The 14451-nt window shown below is 44.7% G+C and overlaps 1 protein-coding gene across 4 annotated transcripts in view; it reads left to right on the forward strand.

The window, feature by feature from the left end:
• Positions 1-14451, forward strand: part of MRAS (muscle RAS oncogene homolog) — a 38373-nt gene that overhangs the window by 17509 nt on the left and 6413 nt on the right. For 2 of the 4 annotated variants that reach the window (XM_041408810.1, XM_041408786.1), the window contains 2 exons: positions 3215-3428; positions 12035-12188. In XM_041408810.1, the coding sequence (XP_041264744.1) occupies positions 3236-3428; positions 12035-12188 (347 nt within the window). In that variant the 5' untranslated portion in view covers positions 3215-3235. The remainder of the gene's footprint in view (positions 1-3214; positions 3429-12034; positions 12189-14451) is intronic. The other 2 variants (XM_041408803.1, XM_041408795.1) reach the window with 1 other exon arrangement.

A 14451-nucleotide genomic window follows, 5' to 3' on the forward strand; every position in this document is an offset into this window, starting at 1 on the left:
AAACCAGAGCCCTGACATCATTTGCCAGCGTAGGGTATGGATCCTTCTCTTGGCTCCTTCAAAATAAACAACTATATAAATTGTAAGATGATTATCATCAGACCTTATTAGTGTATTACCACATGCTGCTTTGTATTCAGACAATAGATAAAAACATTTGTGCTTCACTGTTCTCAGTCAGATCTACAGCAAACACGCTTATTCTTGCTCCCATCTGAGGAGGACTGTGTCAGTACTCTTGCCAAAAACACATGAAAATTAGCCCAAGTCTTTTGCACTTGCCTGTAGCTCTGTGCACACTGGGGGAGTGTTTAGTCTTTTCCAGGAAATGATATATGTTGTTTTAAAGGTTTGAATCATGAGCTGGTTAAGTTCATAATCTTGTCAAGGCATGAGTTGTCTTCATGCTTTGGTTATTAGGGCAGATGGAGGGGCAGAGGGATGGAAGCGCTTGACTTTCGGAAGGTTTTCGTTATGTACGTGCATGGCTGGAGCATGGGACCTGACAGCTCAGTAGAAAGAGGAGTGTTTCCATGAGCAGCAGAAACAATCCTGCAGAAACATCTAAACTGGCTGCCTTTTGACACTCTGAAGTTTTCATCTGTTGTGCTAGCATCACCTAAAATACAGGGAATTGTGCTCAACAAGCCAGCCTACAGTTCTTGACTTCTTTTTCAAGTGGTTTTTTTCAGTTCAGTTCTTGCTGTTTTCCCCAGGCTACGTAGCACTCAGTCTGGTGGTTCAGACACACAGCATGACCAAACTTCTGGAAACAACGGGAAGCAAATGCCTCGATTCAGGCGATAAGCATGCTGGGCAGAGACACAGTTTGTACAACGGGCTAAACATTATCCTAGCACTTTGGGGAGCATTTCATGCAAGATAAGCTTGAGGCTTCTTAGGAGTCGGTTAAAGGGCTGGCACAAAATGTCAGTAAAAATGTAATACTTGTTGCCAAGCAGCAGCTTGTGGTTTTGTGAGGAGGTCAAAAATCGTGCACAAACGGAGTATGTTTTTCACATCCACAGACTGTCCCCCGCCATGTCAGTAACAATCAGTCTTTCATTCTGCCTGGCTGGAGCTGCTCTGTGTGTAAAGAAGGATGGGGTGAAATCTTGGCCATGGGCAAAGCAAAAAATTGTCATTAAATGTGTTGGAAGGAGGGGCAGAGCTTTAGACAGGGTCTGTGTCTCAAAAAGTCTGTGAGGATCCTCTGACCCAAGAAGAACTACACAGAAATAAAACTTGGTCTTTCAAGCAAAAATAAGGCATTTAGTTGAAATTCATTGGATTTTCAGTAGCCCAGCCTGCTGTGTATTGATGTGTGGTCTCATAAATATGAGAAAGTGGCTTATTCAAAGATAGAAACTTTTCCTTGGGGTTATTGTGAGGAAATGCAGTGAGACTGTTTGAAACCTCAGCTGGTTTGGTCTTCTCCCCATCTAGCAGGTGTTGCTTGCAGTGGAAATTCTTGCTATTCTCAAGAATTTCCTCCAAAGGTGGTTTAGAAACAAGCAGACTTGATCATGCTTCTTGCTCTGAAAATGTTGGCTGGTCTCAACTTGGACAAGAGGCCTTTGCTGTTCTTAGACTCAGCAATCTCATCCTCTGTTGCCTTATGGGCTTTTCTTTTTAGAGGTGGTATGGGGTCTCCAGTGTACTGAAAGAACATGAGACCCCCAGGTTTGCCAGGTAAAAAGTGCTTTTATGATTCAATATTTTGGATTGAACTGAAGTAATGATTATGGAGAAAGGGACTAGAGAAATCAGAAACTAACATGGAGTAGGAGATTATGTTCTTGTGTTTTGACAAGAGCACAATCAGCTTCTGTGCACAAAGCACATCAGACTTGCTTGGTGGTTTCTGAGAATCAAAAAGTTAAAGTTGTCTTTTTAATGAAAAAGAAATCCTTAGGGTTATAGGGAAAGCCTCCAAAAGCTTGTGTGGGTTGGTGGGGATACAGGTTGGGAGCCAACAGTTTATGGAGGTTCCCTCAGAGCAGTCCTGGTCCCACCTCAGTGCTGACTCCAGCCAGTGCCTGCAGCCCAAAGGGCACCAGCAAAACCAGAATGTCTGGTAGCAGGTGCCTGCAGAAAGTGCCACCACTGCTGCTGCACTGAACAGTATTTTCAAGAAAACCGATACCAAGAAAATCAACTGCCTTGTTTTCAGCCTTATCGTTAGGATAAATTTTTTAAATTTTCTCTTTAAGTGTGTGAAAGACCTCCCAGAAAATGCAACGGTCATTCAGATCTGGGAGGTCGCCACCTGTTTCCTCTGAGATCTGAGTCAGTATCACTGCTGCCCAAGGGTGGGTGGAGGGCACTTACATGCACAGAACCTCCGGTCTGCCCTCTCTTTAAATGAGCAGTTTCCTCTGCTGAGTGTTCAAATGGGCCAGTCAGCAATGGCTGCCTCTTCTCCCTTTTCCACATACCTGTGCTGTTGCCAAGTTTCAGCCAGGGGATTTTTTTCATCTTTCTTTTAGGACGCAGCTCTGAGGTGAGGGGAGCAGTGTGACCATGCTGCTGGGAACCAGCCTTCCTGCCACAGCAGGGTTGAGGGGTTAAAAAAAAAAAAAAAGCAAAACAAAAACCACCTGTTGTTCCTGGCCTGCTGCCTTCTTGTTTTTATTTCTCAAAATTGAAAGTGAGAGAGAAGAAAGCAGCTAACTGCATTTTTGTCTGCTGGCTGAGCCAGGATTGGACCTTTACCTCCAGTTTTAGCCATCACTAGCAGCTCTGCCTGCAGATCTGGCCCTAGGATGTAACATACCATTAAATGTTTGCTATACCTTGGGTTAAGCAGTGAGGAATAGCACAACTCTGACTTATCAATGGGATTTCCTGGCAACAGGAAACTGTTGGGATCTTGATAGGTGCACTGAGCTAGGGTGATTTTTGTCATAGCTGTGTGGACCCAGCCCCTGTAGGAAAGGTATTCAATGGCATAGGTGTTGCATGAGCATTTGGTGACAATTAGCAGTGCTTGCAGACAAACAAGGCACAGTGGTGGAGATGTCTGCACTTGACGTGCCAGGTCTGAGTTTGGAGTAGGGCTGTTGGGCAGGGTTGGTGCTGCTGCTCCTTTCCAAAAGAATTTTGGATGTCACAGCTGCCTTCACTCTCACTTCTTAGGCAGCAGGGGAAAGCTGCCTAGTGCATATTGCCCTCTTGTTGCTGCTGAGTGACTGGAGATGATCTCTTCCTCCAGCAGGTTCAGCACACTGGAAGCATGGCTACAAGCGCTGTTCCCAGCGAAAACCTCCCCACGTACAAGCTGGTGGTTGTTGGAGATGGTGGTGTGGGCAAGAGTGCTCTCACTATTCAGTTCTTCCAGAAGATTTTTGTGCCAGACTATGACCCAACTATTGAAGACTCCTACCTGAAGCACACGGAAATAGATGGGCAGTGGGCAATTCTTGATGGTAAGCAAGCTGCTTTCATGATCCCCTTTCCCTTCTAGCTGAGCACAATGCAAATATACCTCAGTGTCTCCCACAGCATGTTGTGTCTCTGTCCCTCCTGCTCTGCTGTGGGCTGGCAGGATCTGGAGCTGCAGTGCATGGTCTGCAGCTGGTCTCCAGCAAAGCTTCTGCTTCCAGTTGCATTGGTTCCAGTTCTGCACAGAAATGTTTCTTGCAGGCCTGTGAAAACCTACAGATCCTCACTTGCATTTGGAGCAGGCTTCTGCTGTCAGTGAATTACAGCCCTGCCAGGTGGCTATTGCTAATGATACTTCATTGAGGCTGAACTTATCCCCTGGGAAATAACAGTGAGTGGGGAACTGAGTGAGGGTTATAACCAGAAAGAATATTTAATCAAAACTGTTGTCCACTGACAGTGGAGAATCATTACAGCTCTTAAATCCAGTCATTCAGGGTGATGTTTTCATGTTTAATTACCTGTTTCATTTAAATATATGTAGGAAATTGGAGTTCTGATGTAACCGAGAGTTTTCAGTTCTTTGAAAAAAAACTTTTTTTTTAATGAAACACACAGACAAAAACAAACAAACAAAAAAACCCAAAACGAAACCCCAAAAAAAAACAAAAAAAAAACCAAAAAACAAACAACAACAAAAAAAAAAAGACAACCACCATGATTAGCAGGTGAGGAGAAAGCCCTGTATTACCTAAAGTTGCAGCTTGTTCAGTTGTGCTGCATGAGGCAGACTAACCACAGCTACAAAGGGAATCTGGCTCTTAAATATTCTAAGTTTTGTTTTGCTTTATAGAATAATTAGGTTGTACTTAAAAGCAAGCAAGTATTTTGTGTCTTAATTACCCAAGTTCATGTATGTGGCCACTAACATAACTGAACTCAATTTAGCTTCACTTGGGCCAAGTTCTGCCTCCACCCTCTTGTCACAAAGGTGCGCAAGATCTTTGGTGTCTCTGCATAAGTGTCACTGGTGTGTGGGGACAGAAAGCTGGGGGATTGTCATGAGTAGTGGAATATGGGTGCTGCTGGGGTTTGCTATGAAGACTGTTAGCTTGGTCTGGAAACTTGAGATCTTAGTTGATAAATCTTAAGAATTTATCAGATACAATTTAGTCAGTAAAATGGCCACAAAGTCCTTAAAAGAACAGCTTTTATTCAATATTAAAAAAAACCCAAAACTAACAAACAACAAAACAAGTTAATCTTGCCAACATTTGCTCATTTGAATATGTTAACAGTTGATATGAGGCAGTATTTGTGAAATTGGTGCTGAGATGTCTCTTCTTGTCATCTGCGTTAGAGATATCTGCTCATCTCATAACGTATACATGTACCTTTATTTTTTAAATACCAATCCTGTATAAAAGAAAAATCCAGTCCTGCTGTAAATTAAATTTATTATCTTGAGTCCAGAATCCAGCCCTGTAAAATGAGTGACCTTTATCTTCACTGGTATGCCCCATGTTCTGATATATATATATATATATATATACATACATATATATACACACCAGCTGCTGTACCTGTGGGTGTTGGCTGAAACAGCCTTGGCTTTGCAAATTACTGAAAAGTAGAAAAGGCATCTTTTACTGAATATTTGGAATTTTTGTTCAGACAAAACAAACAAACAAAACTTCAACAAAAAACCCAACCTAACCTGATCTAAGTGGGAGTGGTGAAAGAAATTGTTTTCCAATGAGCAGAAACTTAACCCTTTGTTTTAATGAAAAAGCCTTTCTTTTGCTCAGATGGAGCTTAGTGGCTGTACTTGGGCTGAACAGAATTCAGCTGTGGCCTTGAATGGCATGTTGGGAATCCCTGACTTCCAGGGCTTGTGTGCCCACAGATGCTTCACAGCCAGAGAAGTGAAACTGCAGCTGTTTCTCTTTCCTACCACTTGAGATTTTGAACAATCACAATTTTGGAAGAAAGGCAATATTCTTGCCTGAAAAAGGATGTGACCCTTCTCCATCTGCCCAGAAGAAACAGGGCACCAGGACTGACTAACACCTGTGTCATTTGCCTCAGCTCTCTGTCACAGGGTTTGGATCTAGGCTATTCTCAGAGGTCACCATATCCTGGGACAGCTGCTCTTGCTGTGGCTACATGAATCACTTCTGGTATAAAATTAGGGACAAACATGATAGGTAGGGTCAAGATGCATCATGATAAATCCTAGACTTTCCAGTTGTTCTTTATGACCAAAGCCTTTACAAGCTGAGGTTTCATGCAGTGCTTGGTGGGCAGAAGCAGCTGCCCATCCCCAAAATAGGAACTAGTTTTGGAACATGAACAACCAAATAAGGATATAGCATGAGGGGCTCTATAAATTTTGAAATTTTCAGAAACAGTGATTATTTAAAAAAAAACTTTTAAAAAAAGGAAACAGCCCTTTTCCAGGCTGTTGCCTGAGCAGTTCTGTACAAAGCATCTCAAGCATTTTGTAACTGCACCAGCATTATGTTGTAAAAAAAAACCCTTTTGCTAGCCAGCTTGCATAAAGCATTTGGCTTCCCTCCATGAAGACCTTCACCCACATTTATTCAAGAGCACTTACTGCCTGCATGATGAAATGTTTGACTTGTATTTTTTCTTTTGCTGAAATCTCTCAATGAAAGTAGACTGAAATTGAATAGGGGTTTATTTTAGATCTTGGAGGAAAAGCTACATTCAAAATCTTCTTTTACTTGTTTGTTCTTTGGCTTGGGCACATCTCTATTTTTCTCACCAAGAGCTGTCTGTGATAGTTCCCTGCCTCCCAGAAGACTGTGGGACCTGTGTTTGTTGTGTTCTTGTTCCACACTACACAAAACCACTTTATTGTTGACCTTATGCCAGCTTTGGAAGACCATCAACGCAGCGTTCGGAAGACAAGTGTTGTAGAGTGGAAGAGGGACTTAACCTGAATGAAAGATACACAGGCGATTTGTGGGTCGCCCATTTTTTGGTTGCTGCCACTCTAAAGAGACTTTAGGACCAGCTTCCAATTTTCTCTGCATATGTTATCTCAGTTTATTCCCTGCTGGTTGTGCTGAAATCAGCACAGTGCTGTGCTTGGTGAAATGCACATAGGTGCTGTACAGACATGAGGTCAGAATTAAGTGAGGGCCAGGGTTAATCTGCTTTGATTAGCTCTTGCTTCAATTGCATTGCTGTGATTAATTTTGCACACTCCTTTCTGTGTGCAGGCTAACTTAGCAAGTAGCAGAGGATTTCTTTTGGTGTGGCTGCAAAATGCCAGTCTGGAATTAACCTGGGCATGAAGCCAAAAATGGAATACCTTAATATGGCAAAAAGTTCCTTATGGTTCAGAATTCCTTATGGCTCATACATCACACAGATAAAAAGGTGGCAAGCAAAGGGAGATGAAGAGATGACCACAAGTACATGGCTTGGTCTTGTTGGGGAATTGGGCTGAACTCTTAGCTGTCAGTAGGGCTGTGCCAATTGGTATGAGCCAAACAAGGAATTGTGTGGGATGAAAGGAAGCTGTGCTCTCCCTTCTCTTCCCTTTTCTTTCCCTGGTATGATTTTGATGAAACTCTCACAGCCTAGAAATTGTCTCTCTGCTCTTGAGTTTCAGTTTCCCTTCTAGTTCTCTTCCCAAGACCTCCTCCTAATCCTGGGGCATCCTTGTGCTGGGCTGGACCTGCACAGCCTGGTGTGCACTCCTGTGCACTCACACCAAGCTCTGTTCCTTCCCCCACACTCTATCTGCCCTTCCCACCTGTCTACCCCTTGCATCCCTTTTTGTTGAAGGTTTTTGCTGCTAGTCATCCCTGGGCACACTGTCTGCTTTTCTTCTGGGGAAACTTGAGATCAACTCAGCCATGAGGCCAGAGGGAGATCAAAGGTCACTTCAGATTTGCAGGCAGAAGGGTTTGTTTGTGGCTTACTTTCTTCTTGTTTTTGTTAATTTAGAGTAGCATCACTGAGAGTATTTAAATTCAAGTTAAATTTGTACTTGCATTATTTTATTTGTGTGTACAGTATTTCCTCTCCCTTAATTGCTGGGATTTTGCAACAGTGAAAGAGGGGGTTTTGTCGAGTTGTCTTGAGTTGGATTTTTTTCCTGCCAGGAAAATTTTGGTGTTGCAACATGGAAAACACAAGGCTTTGAATACTTGCCCTTTGTTAGAGAAAGGGCTCCTTTAAGGGCTTGCATCTTTAGTCTGTTTATTGATGTGGAAGCCAGTCTTCTTTTTGCTTAAAGAAAGGGCAAGAATTCAAATACTTGAGTTTTCTATATTATAATATCGGTGTATTTAGATAGGGCACAGAAGAAGGGCTCATAAAAGCCCCAGTGTTTTCCTATCATGTGTTTTTTGCTGAGGAAAGCTGTCATGCCAGAGGCAGCATGGCTGTGTCTGAGAAGGAGCAGAAGCATCAGAGTGACCGAGTGAAATATCTGCCTTGCTTTGCACATGGCAAGGGCACCTCTTCAAGGTGACTTGGGCTGTGGGGATACTGAATAGGAGCTGTGACCCCAGTACCCCATCTGTGCAGTGCCCAGAATACCAATTCCTCAGCTGAAGCCACTGGCTGATCGGAGTGCCCTCTCCCACGGTGCTGCTGATGGAAGACACAGACTGTGGAGGTGGCGTTCCTCAGCCTGAGGCTTGTTAGTTTGACTTGGCAATTCAAGTTCAGTTTTCCCATGAGCTTAGGTGTCAAGCTGCAGGGCAGTGAAACCCAAAGGCTGAAGGACACAAAATGGGTTGACGTGCCTGTCAGTTCATCTTTATCCCCTCTAGATGCCATGGACAGCGGAAAAACTCTCTTGAGGTGACCTGTACACCCAGCTGCCTGGCAAGCTGAAGATGTAGGAGGAAATTTTGCCTAGATTTGAAAAGAGAAGAGCTCACCTGCACAACCAGATCTGAGCTCCTCAAAGGCTGGGAATGGTGTGTTTGAACTGAATCCAGCCTAGGCTCCAGAAAAAGCAATGCTATTGCTGACTTAGAGTTCACAGTGTGTCTCTGCCCTTGGATTAGATTCACCAAGTGCCTTTGTCCCTGGATGGGCACTTGGAGCACTGTCAGTTGCAGAGACATTGCCACACGGTACACCTTGAAGCACCAAGGGCTTCTATTTTGGACCACCGATTCCCTTGTATTCCTGGGCTCCTGTGCCTGCTCAGAAGTGCTCTCTAGGCAACTGCACTCTTGCATAACCCATCAGGATTCACAGAAAAATGGTGTGGAGAGCTCTAAAGGGGAGGGATTCAATTAGCAGGGAGTTCATCACAGCAGCTGGGGGTCACATCCACTGGAAAGTCGAAAACGCCATCTCTTCACTCAGCAACCTCTTACCTGCAAAGAAGGAGACCTCCCTGCTGGGCTCTCACGGCCTAATTGCTCTTAGTTTAGTCTCCAGCTGGTCTCATGATAGCTCTAAATGGCTCTGCCCTCTTTGGATGTCTGCTTCTACATCATGCATCATCCTTGGCTTCTCTCTCCTTCAGCTTACCCAAATGCTTTCATAATTGCTCCTCCTTGCTTCTTTGGTCAAATTTGTGAGAAATTCACGAAGTTTTCTATTGGAAGTCTCTGACTATGTGCAGCCTATGAGTCTGATTTCAGTTCTTGGAAGAATGAGGTAGGAGAAACCCACTGTGCTTTGGTCCTTGTTTCCATGCTGGCAGTTAGGTGCTGCCAGTGGGGCAGCTGGTGGTTTAAAGTGTACAGTTCTCTACTCATGGTTCTTTCTGTCTTCTGGCATCCTGTCTATAGAAACAGGAATTTTAAAAGAAGGTGAATGCTGGCTAACATGCTAAATCTTCTCATCCCTTTGGGAAGCCAGTCACCATCTGAGCTACCCCTTCCTAAGGTTTCTCCTTGCTCTGTCCTATTTCTATAGGTAGGAGTTATCTTGAAGATACCACAAGCAAAGGTACCACAAGCAAAGCCACTTACATCTGGCCCTTTTCAGTGTTGATGCCTTTCAGGATGGGGTCCTTTCCTGCCTACAAAAGATCAAGATCCCTCTCCTCTGTTGTTTACAATTCACAAAGCACAGAAATGTTAGGATGAGGTTTTGCCTTGATGAAGAGCACATTTAAAGTTAAGACTTTCTCTGGCCATATACACAATTCTTAACTTTGTGTGAGCTTAACCTTCACTGCTGTGTGTCTTTTACTTCCACTTTCAAATTGCCATTTTAAATGCTGCCTGGACTTGCTCACCTTTTTATCAATGCTGCAAGTGAATTCCCTTTAAATAGCAGCTGCTGACACAGCAGCTCTGCCTGTGTTTAGTGTGATGGCCAAGATCCAGGCAAGGTAGGAGAGCCCCATGCAATGGGGTATCCCCACAGCCCCCACCAGGGCTTGCCCCCTCTCCCAGGGGATGCAGAGCTTTGGAGGGGCAGCAGCAGGGGATGGGTTGATGGCTGCAAAGGCAGAGCTGGATGCTTCTTTTGTGTTTCATGAGAAGTTTGCAAATGTGCCGGAGCAAGGGGAAGTCCCTAAGCAAATTACCATGCAGGATACAGCACATCCATCTCCACCTTCCTGCCCACAGCCTGTGCTGGGGCACCTGCCCTGTCTCAGGGGGAGGGAGGGCAGGAGAGCTGAGCTCTCAGCGTGGAGCTCTCCCACTCCACCACAAGTAGGGTTTGTGTGCTGGCTGTCAGCTCTCAGCCCTGCTCTGACACCATGTCTAGCTGCTGCGGGAGTCATATGAGGGCAGCCCAGCCTCTCCATACAGGTTGGGCAGGTAGGAGAGATTAATTTCCTCTTCTGTCCCAGCTCCAGAGCCCTGGCCTTATTCCATGGTAGCAGTTCTGCCCAGGGCATAGAAATTTACCAGCACATGCAGTCTCTTTGGGTCTTCTATTTCCTTTTTTTTTTTTTTTTTTTTTTTTTTTTTTTTTTTTCTTTTTTTGTCTGGTGGTTTTTGNNNTTGGTTTTTTTTTTTTTTTTTTTTTTTTTTTTTTTTTTTTTTGTGCAGTCCTTGATAGCTGAAATGCGTTTGAGCTGAGACCCTTCTTTCCTAGATTTATAGGGGAGGAGCAGGATAAAAGGCTATGAAGAGATTCAGGTGACTTTCCAACAATCTTGACAAATAAGCCTAAATCTCAGGGTCTTTGCAAGAGCCTGGAAGCTCCTTTTACCTTAAGATCTCATGAAAACAGACATTCCACACCAGCTAAGGCAGGAGAACAAATGAGGCTGAAGGCTTTAAAGGGCCTGCCAGCACCAAAGAAGGTCTCCAGGTCTTCCAGTGTAGCTGTCTCTCCTCCAGACATGCAGTGGAGGTGTGTGGCTGGCTTGTGGGCTGTGCTGTGACATGCAGCATGTCCACCTGTGCTGATGCAGCAAAGTGGTCTTTATCATGGCCCCACCTGGAAACTGGGGCAGCCTGAGCACTTCCCCCTACAGGGAACACCTTGCTGGGTCTGTGGGCCCATTCAGACTAGACAAACCTGTATCAAGCCTGCTGCTCTGTCAGCAGTATGCTCCTGCCACTGTCTCCATCCATGGCTACCCTGGGCTTTCCCCATTACTTGTGGGCAGCAGATGTTTACACTATGGCTATACAGCAGATGTAAAACAGTTTTCCCACCCAGCCCAGTCGACTGGGATGTGAAAATGCTCCCAGTCATCATGAAGGTCCCATGTTTGCCTCTGGGGTACAACGATGCATTAGGATTAGTACTTCTGAGCAGCTGATGCACTTTGAGTGCACCCCATGTTGGTACTGGCATAGCCTAAACTGATGAACTCCTCTTGCACCCTCCTCCTGCCAGTCAAAATCCTGGCTGTGCACAAAGCTGGGGCTCAGGAACTAGCACTGATCTGTGTATCAGTATGTGGTGTTTACCCAGAAGGCTGGGGTAGCTTGTTCCACAAGTGATGGGACCCCCTACAAGACAGTGGGTTATGATTCCATTAAGTTTAATCTAGTGAGGAACGGCATCTGAGTGGCTGTCACAACTGAGGTGTTTTAGGGGATTTGAGCATGGATTTATTCACCAAAATGTGATCACTGTATTGGATGTGCAAGGCACTTAAAGCTTTTCCAACTGTTTTAGTTACCTCCTTAGTATCAGCACACCATTTGGGACTAAATATTTAAGGGGAGTTCCCCAAGGCTCTGAAAGGACAAAATTGTCTAGAAACAATATTCAGGTGTTGAGAAAAGGAAAATGCTTGTAGCTGTTACTTTGTGTTGTGTCCCGGCTCTGCTTCACCATGCATTTTGTAGGTTATCCCTGACATTTAAACTGCTTTTAGCTAATCTTCCAGTCTTGGGTTTTCTTTTCTGGGAGAGGGAAAAGTTGGGAGGGTTGTGAAATCCTTTGAGCCATATCTTGCCAGAGGAGCAACTCTCCAAGTTTAGTGATCTGTGTTTGGTACAGGAAAAGGAAAATGAAATCCACATAGTCATCTTCCCCTGCTCCCAGCTTAGGCATGCAAGGATGAGTGAGGTCTGGGACAGAAACTCCCTTGTCAATCCAACTTGATTTCATCACATCTTGCTGTCTTTGAGGAAGCCCAGCAGAGGCAGAAAGGCCACAGGACATATAGTGGTGCCAGCAGCTGCAGGTCCCCCACAGTAATTAAAAACCTTTGTCTCTTCTGTCCTAGTTCTGGATACTGCAGGCCAAGAGGAGTTCAGTGCAATGAGGGAGCAGTACATGAGGACTGGAGATGGTTTCCTCATCGTCTACTCGGTGACAGACAAGGCCAGCTTCGAGCACGTGGACCGGTTCCACCAGCTGATCCTCAGAGTCAAGGACAGGTGGGTGCCAGCACTCCCTGAGCCGCCAGGCTCCCGAACCTCCTGGGGGCATGGCTGCACATCTGACCCCAGCTCCTGCCTTCTGGGTGTCCTGAGACAAATCCTTAGGTGGGATTTGTGGACCTCAGTGTGGTGAATAAGAAGTGGTTTACTTCGATAAGCATGAAGTGCTTTCAGCGTGGAAAGGGTCAGTGGTGTTACAATGGAGTGAAAATGCATCTGGAAGGGAGCAACTTTTGCCAGAGCAATGTGAGAAAGAGAGATCAGACACCTTTGAAGGTAACCAGCTCAGCTCTGAAGAGAGGGAAGGATGCTCTGTGTGCAGTGCAGGCACTTGGGATCACCAGCAGGGAGTCAGCAAGCATTTCAGCCCTAATTATTTTGTGTGTCCTGGTGCCATCTTCCTGTCCCTGGCTTGTGCCAAACACACCTTCAAAGGCCCTGCATTATTTGGGGGTTTGAACAAGTGTTTTGAAGGGGAAAAAACTTGTGCTGGAAGGAACTGTATTTCTAACCAGGGATGTAATGTAGTTAATGCACTGTGCTCTGCAACAAACAATTACACAGAATAAAACATCTGTCTGTGCCTGGGGAGACAGCAAGACAGGTCGCCTCTCTCCTCTTTGCATGTGCTGGGGAGAAGGTAGCACTGGGAATTTAATCATGGTAAATAAATGTGTCCTGGCACAGTGAGGGGAAGCTGCTGGTTTATCTACAAGATAACTCCCTCTTCCCATCCTGGTTCAAGAGGCAATGGATCCATTCTCACTGGGTGGGGTGTGAATTAAGCCCTTATATGTCTGCAGCTTTGAAACACTTAGTTCTTCCGTTCATAATGACTTTTAATTATGGAAGTCATCAAGAAAAGTCACCAGAGGGTTTGGGCCTCGTTGCTGGCTTCCTTTCACAGCTCTGAATAACTTCCCCACAGGAAGGGTGGACTCCTATCATGTGAGGTTCACAGCTGACAGCTCTTCCAGTAAAGCATCCAAAGCGTAGCCCACAAGAGTGAAAAGTAAAGGAAGAAACACCCTCTGATTTCATTTAAATGAAGAAGAATGTCAGTCCCTCAGTCAGCCTCTCAGATCACAGCAGTCTAAGCACTGCTGGCTTAGCTTGGGGCAAAATAAATGTGTTTCTAAAACCTGAAGGAGACGCGACAGAATTTCCTGTAACCTGCCCCAATCTGATGCTGATTTTATCTAATTTAACTTGGTGAAAATAAGAGTAAATGTGTTTCTAAAAGCTGGAGACGGGACAGAATTTCCTGTAACCTGCCCCAATCTGATTTTATCTAATTTAACTTGGTGAAAATAAGATGTGGTGTTCACTGTTTGCCCTGGACTGAAACTTTTACCCTCCATACATGCTGTGCAAATGCTGCAGCAGTGTGTGAGAGGCAGGAAGTGAAACAGGCTGGCGAGGTTGTTTGTGTTTCCCCGCTCAGCGCCACTCCGAGCGTGAGGAGTGTATTAATGCTTCATCCAAAACCTGGGCTCAGGCAGAAAATCACAGCAGTGGGAACAGCATGAGTCAAAAAGCCCTCCTGCTAAACCCACACGTAACTGGGAGCAGAGCATCACCCTGGTTTTCAGTCTGGCAGGCAGTTTTGGAACTTAAAATCCAAAACAATTGCAGACTGCTGAGCTAGCAGGGCTGTTCAAAGCCTTCCTCCCATTTTCTTTCCACAACTTTCATTATAATAAAATTTCAACTGTAGCAGCTTTGTCCAATTAGCAGTTGTACTGCTTACAATAGGGAACAAAGTCCCCATAGAGTTTTATGCCTGATGTAAACAAGGCAAATGAGATAGCATCCAAAAGTAATCCATTTCTAATCAAGGTGCTGCAAGCCAAAAAGCAATCAAATAATCCAGACAAGCAAATATTTTGTTCCAGAAGGATCAGAGTCAAGATATATCAGTGCTCAGGTATTAACATTAAATCACAGTCACATTATCAGAATGAATAACTCTAAGACTCATTTAAAATGCAGAGTGCAGTACAGTATTTTTCCAGCCAGAGCAATGGGGCAACATGCCAGAGGGAAGATGGAGCTCTTACCATCTCGAAGAAAAATGATCCAGAAACGCTGTTTAAAAATCCAGAGTTACCAGGGAAGTGTTTTATACAGAAATGAGTATGTCCAGCTGCTCCTTACCCCAGTAAAATCAGCTCTGTTACAGCAGAGAACACTGGGATCATTTAGGAGGGCTTAAAGTTAAGTATGAGACAACAATACTGCAGTAACTGTCAGTGATCAG

The sequence above is a fragment of the Onychostruthus taczanowskii genome, unplaced genomic scaffold (assembly GCF_017590055.1).
Source record: "Onychostruthus taczanowskii isolate IOZ18803 unplaced genomic scaffold, ASM1759005v1 scaffold10, whole genome shotgun sequence".
Lineage (NCBI taxonomy): Eukaryota > Metazoa > Chordata > Aves > Passeriformes > Passeridae > Onychostruthus > Onychostruthus taczanowskii.